The 18,374-nt window shown below is 38.5% G+C and overlaps 1 protein-coding gene across 2 annotated transcripts in view; it reads left to right on the top strand.

Moving 5' to 3' along the window:
- Positions 1-18,374, top strand: part of CACUL1 (CDK2 associated cullin domain 1) — a 51,530-nt gene that overhangs the window by 7,928 nt on the left and 25,228 nt on the right. Inside the window, exons 3-4 of one of the 2 annotated variants that reach the window (XM_049810207.1) lie at positions 3,339-3,441; positions 14,123-14,218. In XM_049810207.1, coding sequence (XP_049666164.1) covers positions 3,339-3,441; positions 14,123-14,218 — 199 coding nt within the window. The remainder of the gene's footprint in view (positions 1-3,338; positions 3,442-14,122; positions 14,219-18,374) is intronic. The other variant, XM_049810208.1, reaches the window with a different exon arrangement.

Here is an 18,374-nt window from a genome sequence, read left to right as displayed (position 1 = left end):
AGTGGTGGGGATGGTAGGGGATTTGCTTCAAAACCACACTACTGCTCCAAACCAAAATGCTAAGTGCTTTAGAGACCTGGCAGTTTCTTAAGAGATTGACTAAAATGGAGATTTTTGTTCTGTAGGTGACAGGTATCCAGGACATTGGTAAATAGGATGGAAACTGGGTAGCTGCTGCTGCATTTGCTGGCCAAGATGCCATTAAAACTACTGGCCCTTGCCAGCAACACAACTAGTAGTGCTGCTGTCTTGATTTTCTTTACCATAGTGTTGCACTCTATGAAATAATGCTGGCAGCTCAGTCACCGATTGCCATGTTTAGAGACTTTCAGCTCTGTTGTCTTCTGCCTGCTTCGTCTCTCCAGTTTGGAACTTTGGATTAGGGAATCGGATCCAAGAAGGGCGGGTGTTTAGTCTTCCCTCTTAACTCCAGTTAAAAACTTTAATAATTTTCCTCTTTCCTTTCCAAACTTTTGGAACTGCTGACTCAGACATCAGCATGCGTCTCAGTAACTGAGGTGGTAAATTTGAACTGAGAGACATTTTGCAGCTTTAGTGTAAGTAATCAAAATCCTTTTCCTAGCTTGAAATCCCTAATGTGCAAACAACTGTCAGTAAGAGTTAAGCCAACATCTCTCTGTAGTCATCTCTGATAGAGAGTAGGTGTGCAATGTTAATACTTTAATACCTAGAGTAGACCTGTACCTAGTTATGGGTTTCAGATAACTGCAGTATATCTTTGCCATCTTTTTACTGCTCAGAAGTTTTATTTCTTAAAGAAATAATGGGTTTTAAGTTTCTCATAGATAACCCTTAGACATTAGGGTGACTCTTGATGCAGTATTGTAATGATGCACAGATGTCTGTTGCATGTATTTTGCCAAAACAAAAGATTGTCTGTAGTTCAGTGTTACTGATAAAGCTACTGAGTCAGTTTTTAGAATTTTCTTTTAAAAATTATGTCTGTGGATGTAATTACTCTCACACAGCCTCTTCCAACCAGGAGGGTTTTTTATGGTTTTTTGGTTTTTTTTAAATTTTATTTTAGAGGGTGTCCCTTTGCTTGACTTATGATCTAGACAACATAGATTGAGGATGGAAGAAAAACTGCTTTTTTGTTGAATTTAATGATGATGCTTGCTTGGAGTGTTACAGAAAATCTGCAGCAGACTTGAGGTGTAGATCCTCTCTGCTTCCCTAGGCTAGTTCTTTAGTCTGAAAATGGGGTGGTTTTTGAAGTGGTTCAAACAGCTACCTATCTTTTATATTTTTTTTACAGTGAAACTGAGCTGAAAATACAGTGGTCTTTTTGATTGTCTTTGTGCTGACTAAAGGAATCAAGGTTTCCATAAAGCAAACTCAAAATATATTATTAGATACTCAAACTACTGTATTTGACATGGTCAGTGATAACTGTAGGTGTCTACTCCACAGCAGTGAAAGCTAGGAGATAACTTCAAAGGGGTGTATGCAGATACTTACTACGGATCAGTTTGCCCATAAGGTATCAAAGTGTGATTAGTGACTGTTTTCATCTTTGAGTCCAAAGCCTGCCTGTGCATAGTCACTTCCTATTACAGGGGTTATTGACAGATGTGAAGGAAACTTTGAGATGAGGAAAACGTGAACAGCGAAGTTGTACTTCTGGCAAGCGTTACAGCTGCCTCCCAGGTATAATGCAGTTAGATTGCTGTTCTTCAAGACAACTTACAGATCTCATATCTTCATCCCTCGCACTCAATGCTTACCTTCTAACGTCCTTCTTGAGTCTTCCTTTTCCTAAGGTGCTTGGTTATGCTAAAGGACTAACAAGCTGGTGACTTCCTTTGGGTACTAGCAGGGCAAGGATGATTCACAGAATCAGCCCACAATCCGGAACTGAAAACAGGATCTGAAAATGGGGAAGGAACCCCTAAATAGAAGTGTTCAAATAAAATGTAAACACGCTCTGCACGTACTTACAAAGACTGGTGTTTGACTACAGAATGTGTTGCAGAAGTAGGTATAGCAATATTGTATGTAAGGCTAAGCAGAGGTGTACTTTAAAATTCAGTTTAGTTACATCGTTGCAAGTGGTCAACTTGTGGAAGTGGCTATATACTGGTTAGTTATGGAGCAAGCAAATGTATGGCCATTTGCTTTGTTACCTAGCTGGCTGGTTTGTAAGAGGTAACAAATCAGTCTGGCTTTTCTTATCAGTGTTTCTGTCTTTGGTATTTTTGCGGTTACTGCATCATACCATAGTGAGATCTGGACCTTGCTGGAAATAGTTTTTTTGTGTATGTCCTAAGGGGTGGTCTCTGGCCTAAATTGCTCATTGTCACATTATTCCATACGGAGGGATGGAGAGAGAGGGAAGCAGAACAGAGGCATGGGGAGGAGGTTTGGCTTGCCCAAGATATCAGGTGAAGTCTTCCTTGTGCCTCTTGATTTTTGGCAGCTAGCTTTCAAAATGCTGACTTCAAAGAATGAAAGCACTCGAGAGAAAAAGCTGTTTGGTACAGATAATGTTGGTGTTAGTCCTGATGATGATGACTACCTTAATGTAACTTCTTGCTGAAAGTTATATATATATATATATATATATATATATATATATATATATATTTGTTTTACAACTGTTGTAAATTTGTTTTCAATACATAGTCTTATTTTTCAGATATGTATTATTGACTATGAGAGCAATAAAATGTTCTTAAAAAGCAAAGGTAACACTGAAGAGCAGAGTTAACACAGCCAAGCCATGGGAAGTAGAATTAAAGTTTTGTTGCTGTCTCTGCATCTTTGTTTATTATGAAAATGTAGGGTTTTCTTAGAATTTAGGTAACAAAGGATGGAGTAACATGCTTGGGTTTCTAATTTTAGAACTTTTGCTGTTTCGTTCTGAAACGTTAGCATGGTTTTGGTGCAACTTCTATGACTGCATGTCAGTGTTGCCCTTCTTTTAATAAGGGTTTTGCCCTAGAATATGCATATAATCATTAAGCCCGCTTATTTTAATGGAGACTTCATTCACATAGGAGAGACAAAAGCCAGAATTAGGACTGTGCTGTTGACAGAATTATCCTGGATGTTCTAAAGTGCACTGTTAAGAGAGCTCATAAGTTAAAGTGAGGTTGGGGTGGGGGAATGGGATGGATGCACTGGGGCCTCCAGGGGAGACTTAAAGGTCTGCTGGAGCTCATTCCAAGCTTAGGACTGTATTTAAAAGTTCAGCAATCATTCAGTTAACTCTATTATCCTCTAAATTGAGACTTGAACAAAATATTTTGAAGTCTGTTACCCTTCATTGCAAACTGTTGTAAGTTCATTGTTTGTTCCTATATTTGTTTCTGCAGTTGTGTGTATAAGTGTGTATGCCAGCAGCATTCGGAACAGATGTATAGTGACCTAATAAAAAAGATAACTAACCACTTAGAGAGAGTCTCAAAGGAGCTGCAGGTAAGAAGCTGCACAATCTAATTCTGTCTTTCCTGGGATCTGTGATTATATCAGAGCAGCATGTAGATGGCCCATGGAGGGGATTGCCATTAAGACTGATTTACAGGAGTTTACTAAATTGTGGACTACTTCATTTGCTAACTGGCTGTCAGGCTGAATACCAACTACTAGATCCAATTGTATGGCGCTGATTAGCTGTAGAGATCTGAACCACGTGGAGAGCAGTGGCTAAAACTGAATATGTAATATAGAATCAAAGATTAGAGAATCTACAGTGTAATCTAGGATGTAAATGCTTCAGTCAAACATGATCTGAGCATACGACATGGATGTCTGCCATTGCTGTGTTAATCTCTATAAATGGTTTATGGTCCTTGTGCATCACAAGTAGCACAAAAGGGAAAATCTAAAGGAAAAAATTGAAGCGAATTAAATATGAATTGTGAAGTATAAACTAGAAATTATTGCATATGAAAGTATTGTGCTATGGTTTATTCTGCATTTTTCTTGCCTATCTCTAGATGTCAGTGGTTTACAGCAGTCCTAATACAGTTTGTATATCCCTATCCTTCTCTGCATCTTATTTGTGCATCCATGTTTGTTTTTATGTGTGTTCCTTGTTGAAAATTCCTTTTCGGCTAGAATCAACAGGCATGTTCTTTAAATTGTCATTGCTGTATCAACAGCACTGTTTTATTTCCCCACAGCTTTTGTCAGTTCCATAACTGATGTTTGAGTTCCATAGTGACTTGCAGTGTGTCAAGCAGGGACGCCGAATACAAAGGAACCCTTAGCTACAGCAGGTCCTTCAGTGCTTCTGACAATTGATAACTAATTTCTGTCAGTCAAAAGCAATCTTACTACTTTTAACTGCATCAGGTACTTCTGGCTAAGCATGAATTCCCATCAAAATATCTAGCACTGTGATTGCTCGGATGTCCTTCTCGCTTCACTATTTTCCTCTTGTTGCTTTCCTTATAAAGAAACATAACCACCCTGCACTTAATGGGCACTGTCTTTGGGACAGTCTTTGACTATAAAATATCTAGGTCATCTTGAGCTATGTTCTTTGCTTCTCTTTTACAATTTCTTTATTCCTCGTGGAATGACAGTCTCATTGTTCTGTAAAAATTGGTTAGAATAGATGGACATAGTATTTAAAATAAAGCCTTCCCTTGGTTCTGCTGAGCTGGTGCAGCCTGTACATTTTTCTTCTGCTTGTGAGAACTACAAATCATTGCAGCTGTACAGGTTTGGCCAGTTCTTCTGATACATCCCATGGTAGTGTACTGCATTACTTGCTTTGAATTTGGGACTACTCCAAATTCTTTACTCCGTGGTAGTCCTTGATTGTTTCCTCCGAAGCTCCAAAACTGACTGAGGCAGCTGCTTTTAAAGTTTGCTTTAGCACATATGTGAATTAAATGCTTATGCCTAAAAACAAGGCTGCCTTCTGAACATCAGCTGTTGAAAAAATAGAGACAACTATTTAATGCAATCTTTGTTTTGCAAAAGTTTCCTTATGTAGGTTAGACACACCTTTGTGGTAGGTGGCAAGAGAACTATAATACGCTCCAAGATGGTATCATGTTATATTATGTGAGTGAGTTTTGCCTGACACGAACGTGACTTTGGTTTTGGATGGTAAATCCATCTTTTTGAGCCACTTGAAGTAAAATTCACATGCTTTAGGAAATTGTCCTGTAAAGAAACTCTTTTAACTGTGGGCTGTGAAATTTACTCTTAAGGAATTACTTTACTATATTATATTTTATTATCCTGATGCTTCTTTTATCTTAATACGTTTTGGTGACACTCAGTCACTTGGGTTTTATGTTGAAAATGCGGTGCTAAATCTTTACCCTAGTAACAACAACAAATTACTTCATAAATGTTGGTCACTTGGAAGTGTCTGGTTCACACAGGCAAACAATACAAAACCCCTAAATATGAATCCTTTTAATGCACAGTATGTGGTGTTTTGCTTTCTCTGACATAAACTCATTCCACTTGCTGACAGTATTTAAACTAATTGCAGAGTTCTGTTTAGTTGGCAAGGTATGACCTGATGCAAGATAATTTTTTTTTTTTTTACATGCAGAGATGCAAATGTAGCCCAATATAAGTGGGAATGTTGGTTTGTGTGAGAAAGCAGATGATCATGAGAACTGAAATGGCAGGCAAATGCAATGTCTTATTCTGGACAAGCCAAGCAACTCTGCATAGAAGTGCAACAGTTTAATGGCAAGTGGATTGCAGAATATATGCATGTAACCAACATGCCAGAGCAAGCTGTTTCCTACAAGAACCACTCATCAACAGCAAAAGCAGTAAAACTGTCAGATACCGAATAGTAGAAGCGGGAGCATCTCAGGGGACCGGTCAGACTTGCTCTTGCATGGTCCTAGCCTTATTGGAGTTTGTCTTCTTTCTGCATGGCATTCACTGCAGAAATTCCCTATATTATTTTTCTTCCCTTGTGTGCTTAGCCCTCAGCTTGCCTGACCAGCTGGCCTCAGCTGAAGTCAGAAGAGTGGCGGGCACTCGGGTGCCCTGAGCTGGGTGTCTTGGGTGCTGCCGCCGGGGCCCCATGGTCACACAGGGCCACGCACATACTCCCTGGTCATCCCCTGCGTGACTTCTGCTCTCCCAGACTGCCAGACACCTTGCGTGGCATCGGTGTTTGTCACCACGTGTGCTCTTGAAGGTCTGCTTCACAGGTTTTCAACTAAAAATCCAATTTTCAGTGGTGGCAGTATGGCATTACGAAAATGTGGGTGGGACTGATGGATTCTCTGCGTGTTAGGCGTTGGGTGAAAAGCAGTGCATGTTGCCTCCTGAGTAGTAGTACGCTTAGATGAGATGAATAGCCTGTCATCAGACCGTCAGCTCTTTGATATGGGGCCTCCTATATCCCAAGACATTTGTAGCTCCCTCCTTACTATGTGTGTAAGTAAATGATCCTCTCTTCAGGCTATTTCAGTTATGGAAAGACTTCCTTTCTTGCAATTGATGTATGACCAGTTTCTTTGCATTATTAAGACTGAGTTTTGCCATGTGGAGCTTCCAGTAGTTGAGAATTAAATTTCCCTAATTCTTGAGTTGATCAGAGTTTTGTATTTTGTGTGCTTAAAAAAAATAAAATAATGGGTGGCTGCAGAAAACACAACTGAACATGTTTCCTGTTGTCTTGAGGTCTGTGAAGCCTGTAGTATACTGATGATTTTTCCAAGATGCTTTATTTGGAAGCATGTTATTGGTAATGGACATAGCCCATTATGTTGTGGTTTAAAATAATGACAGCTGTTTTTGTGGGTAAGTGCTGAGTCACTCAGATGTATGAGGTAGGGTGAATACACAGGCATATGCTTTCAAATTAAATACATCTATTTTTAAAATGAATAAAACTATATTTGCATTAGGCACTAGTGTTTCTGGCTTACCTTATTCTTATGCACTCTGATAAAGTCATTTAAAATCAGGTACTCTGCCCATTATATATCTCTTCAGCAAAAGACACTGGACAGTACTTTAAGCATTGACAGTCAAAATGCACTGAGGCATTGAGCTGCCCTGTGACAAAAGTAGCTTTTTTTGTGCAAGTGCAGTGAAATATTTTCGTTTTAGTTAGAATAATCTCAATAATTCCTTTAGGAAATGACTGAGAGCTGAAAAGCAGTTCTTTGTCATGTTGCACTCTCTTTTTTTATTTAGAGAAAAGAGAAAAAGGGATCTGTTGTTTTTTGTTTGTGTGTGTTTGTTGCTTTTTTTTTTGGTCTTGACCAGAAACAGTTGAACTCACTGTGTGTCATTTTTATGTTCATTAAAGTTAATAAGTGAGAATCAGTCTTTTGCTGAGTAAATAAACACCGGTTTTCTTGCATTGTTTCTATTTTAAATCAAACAGAAGTGGTAGAGCTAAACCACCAGAATTTCTTGCTTAAATTCCATCTGTCTAAAAGCATTGGATTAAGTTTGGAGCCAATTGCTTGTAATATACTTAAGCTCCTGAGCACTCCAGAGGGCTCGGGTTTTTTCTTCTCTGTTATGTCTTCAGATATGTATGAATATGCGTGTGTATTTTTTTATTATTATTATGAACAATATATTTCTTTTCTAATGAACGTGACCGAACTGAGCAGTCACTGGTGTTGGTAGGTAATGTGCGTGGCTGCCGTGTGTCCCCCAGGACCTGCAGATTTAGGGTCTTTGCTGTGCAATGCCAGAAAGCTTTCCTGCCTCATATTAATCCTTACAACTTCTCAGCCTTCTGTCTTGTCAGCTTTCAAACCCGTCAGTGCAGTGTGTGAAAATATCTTCTCACCTATTGTTTCCTTGGAGGAATATGCATTGGAGTCAGGTTACTGTAAAAGCTATTCCACTGTTTTGAGGAGTGCCAAGTCTCTGGGAACTGAGTGCCTTGTATCACATCACTGTCGGTTGCCATCTGTTCTTAAAAATGTCAGCCATATCTGTTGCGGACAATCTGTTCCTTCCTTGCCTTTTCCTTTCTTCTTTTCTGTCTCACGTTTACCTTCCACTTGTCCCCTGTGATTATATAGAGTTTTGCCATCCAGTGGCGAGGAGCCTGTTGTTTCCTGCCCCAACTCTTTCTGAAACACTGATCTGATGAATACAGGTGTCTTACTCCAAACTTCAGATTAGATTCTGAACTTCCTTATTTGTCTTTTAGAAACAGTTGTGTAACTTCCAGTATTTCTTCTGATTGCAGGAGTAAAAGCATGAAGCTTAAGTGGCTTGTCACGTTTATCTTGTGAGCTTTGCATATAGTCAGGGTGGTTGAAAAATGCATTCAAGTAGTGCTTTGAGGGACTAGTAAAACTGAACTTCTGACCATGGGCAGTTTTATGTACTGGGTACCACCTCATAGCAGTTCTTGATGTTTATACTTTTAAGGTAATTTTACCCGAGATTGTTTTGGTAGATACATTCTGCTTTCCTTTCAAGGTACGCTGATGATTACGTTACCTTTATATAGTGCTACATTGTAATTGAACAGTTATGCCAGTCTGTAAATAGAACTTTTGACATCATCATCTGTGGCTGGTTTTTGTGTAAACTTAGTAAATCATCAGATTGCTATTGAAGTTATGATTAGCCTTTAGTAATGTTCTTAGTGGGAGGCCAGGCTATATACTCCATCTATGTGAAGAAGCCCATAGAAGCCCATTCTTATTACACTGTTTGTGTGGGCATTGTTGTCTGACTTGCTAGCCAAATAAGAAATAGCCAGCCCTCTTCATGATTCATGTCTCATCTCTTGTAGCATAGAAATAACACTCAAATTAGCTCTTGTTAATTTGAAATTAGTTGATTCCCTGAAATAATTTCCATAGTTGCAGTAGTTTCTCAAACACTTATGTAGAAAACAATTCTGCCTCCTCTATGCTCTGCCTACAGAAAAAATCAGAAATAGAGGTGCAAAATGGAAACTGAGAACTTGTATTTCCTAACTCTTTTCTTACTAAATATGTTAAATCACTAGTGTTTCTTAAAGTTCATTTGGGTCAACTGCATGATCTGTTAATATTGACAGTCCATTTTTTAAAGAGGAGGAGACTCAGACTGGCCGTTTATCTGGTCCATAACATTTAAAAGGGAAAAAAAACCCCAACAAATGCAAACATCCAGTGCCATAGGCATTTATCCATCAGTTTTGTTGGGGGAACATTGCTTAATTGTGTGTGAAACAAGGCTTTACTGCTGTGAATCACACTGAATTGAATCAGATCAAATGAATGATCAGTATTAGAACTCAGACAGCAGAAACCAGAAGTGTTAGAAATGTGTGCATCTTCATGTGTGGACATCAAAAAGATGGCTTTTGACTTGAGGTAGAAGTAGGGGTCACTATATTGCCAGAATTGCCATTAAAAATGACATTGTCATGAGCAAGCTAACCTGAAAGAAACATCCTTGCCTGCAGCTTGTTGAAAAGGCTTATATTCCTGCAGTCATTTTTAGTCCCTTGCCACAGTACACTGGGCACTGCAGACCCTGATATAATTACAGAAAGATGTAAGTAAATACAGCACAAATGAATATATATTTACTAGATGGAAGAGTTTCTGAAGATCTCTTACTATTAAACAAAGTTTTTGTGGTCCTTAGGTACAATGTCTTTTTGTTTTACAAATGTGTAGAATGAAAATGGAAACGTGGCCCACATCTGCTACCCTGCTCTAAACAATTATACGACAGTATGTCATGGTGCTGTACAGCTTTGAACGGTTTTGAGTGCAGACTTGAATAGGAAGACGCAGTCAGTCTTTGAATGAATTGTACTTGGCTTGATGTCTTGTTTTTTATAAAAAGTTTTAACAGTGCTCTTGTCTAGTGAGGTAGACCTGGGCATCATATAAATAGTCTGCAAGGCAAAGTAAACAAATAATGTTTTCTTGAGAAAGAACAAACACTGGTTTAAAAGATTCAGACCACTTATATGAATAGCAGGTTAATTTGTGTAGTCATAGCCAGTCTCCCTTTTCACTTGGCAGGCATGGGAGAGATGCTGCAGCATGTATGCTGGCATTTTGGCAGTGAGCATGTTCCCAGGAAAATGGAATTCTATTCTACATAGGAATGTAAGCTTTACTGAATATATTGCTGATTGTGCCAGACAACTATTCATAAACAGATTAACTTTGTGTTCCTCAAGCAAAGAACTGTTGTCACTGTTTCTTTCTTGTGAGCCATTTCTGAGTTGTCTTGAGCCAGCAGCATGTCTTCTGGTTTCATTCATATGTTCAGTTAAAGAATGATATTCAAACTGGTTTTCAAACTGAAAAACCCCACATGTATACAGTTTTCATGTATACAGTTTCTTTTTCATGTATACAGTTTCTTGCCCACAAGTTCATTGAAATGCCTAGGTATTAGATTTCAAATAAGGGAAGGGTGATTTAGTATACTTGGTCTCTAACTGCTTGTTTTGGTTGAAGATGTCTGTCTTACATGTCATCCTTTCTCAAATGTGTCTTCTTGGTACTTCTCATTTTTCCTGGTGCTGAGATGTCTGCTATGGTGTGTAAGTAGATTAAATGATGTCTTTAACATCAGGTTTTAACAGCAGCCATAGCATTTTATGCTAAGAAGTAGTCGACTCAAGACCAAGCTGAAGATGTTAAGCAAATGCAACTGCATCAAAACTTGACAAACCTGACCAAACGTTCAGTGCTCCTGTATAGTTGCAGATGCACTGTATAGTTGCTACTGGAAAACTGTTCTTAACCTTTTGAGTGGTAGATGAGAACAAATGTAGGAGAGGATTTAAGCTGTCTCCCTGTATAGATAAAGTGTCTGAAAAACCCCAAAACTGAATTGTCAGTTTGATAGTATTCAGGATGGGGAGTGAAGGAACAAAGGATTTTCTTCTTTCCTGGAAAACCTTATGCTAGCAGTATATTCTTCTTTCTTTGGATAGCTTCCGTAATACATCCCTCAGGTAAGATAGGAGTGGATTTAAAGACTTAATGTTTATTGGGAGGGGGTGGGGTGTTGTAAGAAGTAAATGCCATGCTTAATTCTACCCCTCCCCCAGTAATTAAAACAGCTGAATGTGTGTGTTATCTTTTCTGGACTAGAACGGAGAGTGAAAAATGTCAGCCTAAGCAGTTTCTTTCTTTTTGATAATAGTTATAGCTGAATAAATACAGATTTTAAATGCAAGTTCCACTCTAATGATGGCCATTTAATAGAAGAATCTTAGCAAGATCTATTTACTCATGAATGTGGTGCCATGCACTGCTTTTTAGTTTGTAAAATTCATGTACTTTCTATAAAGCTAGTTCCACTCCAGTTACTGTCTTATTAATGTCAATGTAGAGATGTGGAGAAAGTTCCTATGCTCAAAGAGGTAATTGATTTCAGTCTAGCAGTTTTGAGCAGCCACACAGTAACACCCTAATGAACGGAAAACAGATGGTTCTGTTTTCCCCACACAGGTTACAATAATTCATAGATGAGCTGTGAAAAAACTATTATTGATTTCTCTTTGGCTTGGTTTTTTTGTTAGTTTACAAGTCAAGCAAGGAGAGTTTGATTGTCAAGCTTTTTAACAAGCAGTGCCAGGTAGTATGTGCTTTCCTGTTAGTTCCTTGACTGTTGAGGCTTGACATGGAACACTATCAGAAGAACAAAACTGAAAGGTAACATCTCATGCTATTAAAGCAGTTAACACTGTGATTTTGCATTCCAGGAGTTAAGAGCAAGGCCTCGATACTTGCCTGACACTAGTGAGTGCTCCTCCTGAAGCTGTCAGGACTTTTCTTAGCTTGTTTGTCTTTATCTAGAGCAGTTATTTTCCACTTGGTTGCAAGGTGGTGGTGGTGGTGAACAGCTTCCAGGTATCCTTCCATTAAAGGACTCTTGAGGTTATTCTCAGGAGACAGCTGGGTGTGCAGTCGTTGTTCCCTCTTAAAATGTCTCTCTTAACGGGACATAGGCTTTGTTAGGTGAGCAAGCAAAGTTTTCATCTTCGGTGGAGGAAAAATCCTTAATGTCCCCTGTAAAAAGGCTGGCAGACTGGCTGTCTACCATTGCCTAGAGTCTGTTCATGGGATTAAATCACACACTGTCCAGACAACTTCTGTCTCTGGGTTTTTTTTGTTTTTAATGAAAAGTACAAACTGCTAGTGAGAGAAGAGTGGTGCCCTGTGTCAGGCTATGGTCTCCTTTTGTCTGACGTTCTTTGAAGTAGAATTTTCCTTTTTCTTTAATCTTGGAAGCTGTATACCAAGCTTTTACGAATCGGAGAGTGTAACCATATTTAAAGTTGAGGTTAAAAAGGAGTGAAGCAGGAATACATACTGCTTAGAAATGCAGATTTCATTGCATGTTATTTGCAACAAATTATATATGTAACTATATATGAAAGGGAGTCCTTGGAGTTCATAGTTGCTTTTATACATTGTTGGCATTTTGAACTAAAATTTGTTTGGCCACCCCTGAGAACTGCATCTGCACTAAGATTAAAAGCTTATGATCAAAATGAGGAATAACCATACATAATCTTTGGCAACAGCATATGGAATAACACTCTTTATTCCTTTGCCAGTTTTGCTTTCCTTTCTGAAATGTCTGCTCTCTATCGGTGTTTGCTGTGAAATTTACCCACGTGTTCATTAAGCATATTAAGGAAGGAGGCAAAAGAAGCTAGTTTAAAGGAAAAAAAACTTAATAAACTTAGAATACTTAATAGAGCAAAAAGTCAACATAAATTTTAACTGTTCTCTTAGGGCCCCTGATGAATGTCCATAAAAAGGCTGAAAAATCTGCTTTGTAAAGATAAGAGCTTTAAGTTCCAGTAAGGTGGTTGAGGTGCAGCTAGCCTTGAGTTTTTTCTCATGCCACAGACGCTTTGGCTTTAGAAAAGTCTTTGAGCTTGTTTTCTTGCAAGGTCCCAGTCACTGCTGCATTCTCTATCCTCTTCTGTCTTGGTGCTGTCAGGGAGGAAAATGGTGCAAGGGCAGAGAAGTTTTGCTTCTCATTAGCAAGCGACACTTTGTCCTTGGGTGTGTATAGCTGTGTATATGTATATGAACAGTAGAAACTCAGGCAGCTGCCCACCTCTGTCTGAAAAGACCATACTAGGGCAGGCAGGAGGAGTGGGGCCAGAAGCAGAGCACTGTATGCGGGTAGGTTGGGGTGGAGAGGGGGATAGCGGAGGAACACGTTACCCCAGCTCCACTTCCATCCCTGTCTGTGTAAGTGCACTCCTGAATGCTCTACCACAGCTCCCCTGCATCCCTCCAAATAAATATTTATAAAAGAAACAGTGGTTAGTGCTTCCCATTTTTCTGGTTCCCTTCTCAATTTAACTTAGCTTGCTGCAGAGCAGATCTTTTTAGCTTCCTTATTTCCTCCTTTGGGAAAGATAGTATTGTACATGGAGAATAGCAGGGCTGTCACTGTGGGCTCTACAAGGCCTATCATAAAGTCGGCACATTCAGGTTTTGTGTAGCAAAGTTTTTTGCTTGGGGCTACAGGGTAATGCTGTGTGTTGGGAGCACTGCAGTAGATTTTCATGGGCCTGATCTGGAGTGCAGGACGCCAGATGTGGAGCTCTATGTGAAGCTGTTGCTTCTCAGTCCCTCCAGCTCTATGCCCTGAATACTTGCCTTGCCTTAGGTGACCCAGCAAAAACTTAAAAATGTTTCCTGTGAAGGACAGTGCTCCCTGGAGCTGGAGGATGTGCTGCTTGCCAGCTCAGATGCAAAGCGGCAGCTTAATGCCACCCTGCTGTCTCGGAGTAAAAGCTTCCAGGGAGGTTGGAGCACACACTGCAGCACTTGTTGAAATTTGGTTATGGATTCTAGGCGTGACAGGTAGTTCTTTCAAAATGAAGGTCTGGTCTTCAATAAGTGTTTTGATTTGCATATGCTAAATGTTAGTTTGTTACAGGCATACTGTATTTCTTATTGAATACACCTTTTGCTGGGCACTGACACATAGTTCTAGGCAAAAACCAGTTACTGAAGAAAACTGTTTTTGCTGGAGGGAGTTATAGCAGAAACTCTGGAATGATGTGTGGCTTGCTTTGTGTGGACTTAGTGTATCAAATACTTTGTAGTTTTTTGAGTTTGCTATGAAAGCATAGCCCATGCTGTTCCAGATCTTTCTCTTGTTCAAATTGCAACCTGACTTTTACGGTTTCTTGCAGGCCAGCCCTCCAGATCTCTATATTGAAAGATTTAACGTAGCTCTTGGACAGTATATGGGAGCATTGCAGAGCATTGTGCCTCTTTTCATATATATGGTAAGTTTTAGAAAATTCTTTTCAAATAAAGTATGTCCATACACAAGATGCTGACTGAAAGTGAAAAGAATAAAATGCAGCTGTAATGATTTTTAACTTGTAGAACTTATGATTCATGCCTGGTTTTGCTACCTGCATAACAGTACTGATGAAGTTGTATGAGGAGAGGAAGGGGGAGTCATGCTTTTAAATGTGGAGGTTTGCAGTTGGTTTCTACCCTAATATTTCATTCCTGGGAGTGGGGGAATGTTTTTTATTTTGATTGCAAAAAAGCTGTCCCAAATAGTTAGGTCATTATTTATATCTTTCTGAATAGATATAGTTTATTGGCTTGTTATATGTTGGCTCGGTAGTTTGGGCAGGTTACAAAGATGATTGCTTCTTGCTTTTAAATTGCACAAATTCAGACAAGACAGAAAGAAATGTCTCTTGGAAATGTCTGTGTCCCTTGATAAAGCAATGTAGAGCATTGGTTGACTGGATGAAGACAAGCTTATGTTCATAGCACTGTCAGGCATACTTGCAGAGGTTTCAGATACCATTGGCTATAAGTGTGTGTTGTGCTAGTTTTGTAAATTATGAAGTCTTCTTTGAAGACCTTTGAAGAAGTTTATAATTTGCATTGGTTTTGTCAAAGTGCCAAGACTTTTATTCCTTTTTTTTATGGTAATGAATAACTTAAGCTTGAAATTTGTCCTTCTCCTAGAAACTGTCCTTGCCTTGGCATCATAAATAAATAAAAATAAAGGAAATACTTGTTGGGAAAGAAACTTTTTTAACAAGGAAAAAGTATTTAAACTGATTTAGATTAAATAAATCTCAAACACTTTTTTAAAATTATTCTCATTGGTAGCTTCCCAGACTTTGGGAAGCAATAGAAGGATCTCCTATGGTTCAGTGAATGTATCTGAAACCAGGTAACTTGCTACAGTCTTTCGGCATAGTGTTACTGTACAGATTTGTTGCATTAAAAGAAGAATTTGCCTTTCTTGAGCTGGATGTCTTGAAATTTGCTCTTTTATCTAGTTTATACAGAATGAAATCCAGTTGGTACAGCTTCACTCGTAAGCTAGGGGATGTGTTCCTGGTGATGATTTTTTATTTTTCTCCTGGTTCTTGTCGTAAAATGCTGGGGAAAAAACTAGGAAGAGACTTCCCCCCCCCTATTGCGTTCAGATATTTTTAGATGCTACTGTTTTTTCACTTGTGTGCTTCACTTGTTTATTGCACACAGATGTTTAAGCAATCTCATAATTTAATATCCATTTACAAGTGGAGATAAGCTGTTCAGGTGTGTACTTTTATTGAATGCTCCGTTCTGTCACTGAGGTTCTTCCATCACAGAGGTCCAAATCTATCCTTAACAATTAAGACTGCAGTAACTAACGTTGAAAAAATTTCATGATAGACATATAAACAGACAGGTTTTAGTATTATAAGCTTTGCCTATATGACCAGATAAGGTATAATTGCTGAATAGATCTGCATATCTTTCTTTGTGATGTGGTGTTTGTATCTTAAATGAGGAGTGCTCTGTATCCCATCGTTTCTTTTTTTAGAGTTTGAGTCTAACTGATATCTAAACATAGTAAAAATGGTTAATGAGTAATAAACAGACCTGTAAAATGAGTAGTTAGATAGTAACTTTTAAATTTGAGAACAAAGAAAAGTGAAAGTACTCTATGGTTTGAAAGGAGAAGCTTCTTTAAAGCATGACTAGTGATTTTTTCAGGCAGTAAAACTCTGTTAATGCAAACACTTTTCATTTAAGTGACTTAATTAAAGTTAGGCCTGAGAGTTATCGTAGAATCATAGAACAGTTTGGGTTGGAAGGGACATTTAAAGGTCATCCAGTCCAACCCCCCTGCAATGAGCAGGGACATCTTCGACTAGATCAGGTTGCTCAGAGCCCCGTCCAACCCGACCTTGAATGTTCCCAGGGATGGGGCATCGACCACCTCTCTGGGCAGCCTGTGCCAGTGTTTCACCACCCTCGTCGTAAAAAATGTCTTCCTTATATCTAGTCTAGATTTACTCTCTTTTAGTTTAAAACCCTTACCCCTTGTTCTATCGCAACAGGCCTGCTAAAAAGCCTTTCCCCATCTTTCTTATAAGTCCCCTTTGAGTAGAGTTAGTGACTTATGTGTTAGTTTCTCTTGCTGCCAAACGCAATGCTCATTTGGCTCAGCTATATAGCTGGTTTTATAGGCTAATGTCAAATTAAGTCTCATACTTTTTCTCTGAAATAATTTATTAATCAGTGCTGTGCATGATGTGGAAAATATCTCTAGAGAAGTCAGGATGAAAAAATGTTTGCCTCAGTTTTTTTTCTGTGTGCATTTGGAAGTACTTTTATGTACAGCTACTCTTGCAATTTTACATTGTAGCATCTAATTAAGTTTTCTCTCATGCAGCAGCAGTTTCCTTTATTTAGGCAGGAAAATACAATTAAAAAACAATTGGAAGAGGTAAAAGCCTAATTATGCTAGGTATAAATTACAGCTTTGCAGTTACTTTAATAGATACTTTCAGTCTATTTTTAAGTGAAGAGGACTAAGTTGTTGAACTCTGCCTTTTTATCAGAGATGGCAGGGCTTTCCTTTTTTGGCAGTGATGTGATTGCTTTAATCAGGAGTTTCCAAGGCTGTTGAGTTGCACAGATAAACTTTGTTCTGAAAGGATAATTATGTTACTGCTTAGGAAGACTTTTAATATGCATTTAAATATTTAAAAATCTAGGAAGCTGAGGAAAACCTAGAGTTTTTTTGTGCAACTGTAACATGGTTTTGCCCCTTGGTGGCCAAAAAAGGCATAGTATTTTGCCTTAGGCTTAGTCTTGTGTGTTTTGATATCAACAGCAGCACTTTTCTTCTTTTTCCTGATGTACCAAACCACATTTCTTGTGTGTGAATGGTGGGGAATACAGGAAAGGTGTTTTCTTAACCTGCTTGTGTATGGGAACAAGGTGTGTTTCAAAGCTTATTTTGAGTGGTGGTTGAGAGGGCTGACTTTGCAATTGAGGGAGTTTTCTTTTTCCTTCTCTTGCTAGGAGCACTAGTGGTTGGTTTTTTTTGCGTGGTGATGGATTTTTTCAGTCTTACGCTGCTACAGTGGACTTTTCAAGAAAGCATGGAGATGCAGAGCACTTTTGTCCCTCCAAAATTCTGTGGGTTTAAGTTTCTTCAAATGTTCTGGGATGTAACTGCATATAAAGCAAATTAAACTGGAAGTCAGCTTAGCACACAGTGCTTTATTCCTAAGAATAATTCCTAGTGAATAACTGTTTGCTTTATAAATCTAAATGAGGTTATTCTGGATGCTTACAGATTGTACATATCACAGTATGCTCCATGTGTGAAGGAATAAAAATCGTATTTCCACTTCAAGAAAATTTAAAGTCAGCATTTGGGTGATATACTTTTTTCTAATAGGTTCTCAATTATTAATTATGCTTAGAGATGTAGCTGAAAATCTGTTATCTCGTGGCATTAAATGAGCCTAGCATTTGTGAGCACCATGGTTTTAGGATAGTTAAGAATTTTTTCATTGCCTCTAAAATATTACTATTCTTACTGGGAAGTATTGCACTTCGTTGCTTATCAGCTAGAGGGCATTTTGTGTGTGTCTATACACAAATGTATGTGAGTATATATGTGTGGATGAGATGATAAGCACTCATATACTGTTTTTTCTCTTTCAAGGATTTATTGCTTTCCTCTTAATATTAACACAATTATGTGTTTTAATGTGTGCCAGATTGCTTTATGATATGGTGGTTTGTAGAAGAAATGCTTCTATCATATCTGACTTTCTCACTTATTGCTATCTGCTTACCTTTTACCTGCCAGTTAGACCTTTAGGTGACTTGACACACTTTTCAAGAGATACTGGTACAGCCTAGGTAGTGACATCTTACACAGAAAATCTTCCTGGTTTTCCACTAACAAGAATGGGGAAGGTGACAGCTCTTCTGCTATCTACTTTCAGCACTGTGGATTGGAAATGAAGTACTTAATGTTAGGTGATTTTTTTTTTTTCACTGTTTAAATCCATGCAAGTGTAACATCTTTTTGGAAAGGTGTCTCCAAGTAAGCAAATGTGAAGAGTATTTTACAGTTGTTCTATGTATAAGTATTGTGTTGTAACTCTTCTTGAA

This window comes from Accipiter gentilis, chromosome 9, assembly GCF_929443795.1.
Source record: "Accipiter gentilis chromosome 9, bAccGen1.1, whole genome shotgun sequence".
NCBI classification, from domain to species: domain Eukaryota; kingdom Metazoa; phylum Chordata; class Aves; order Accipitriformes; family Accipitridae; genus Astur; species Astur gentilis.
Note: the sequence above shows the minus strand (reverse complement) of the source record. Positions and strands in the feature narration are given on the sequence as shown.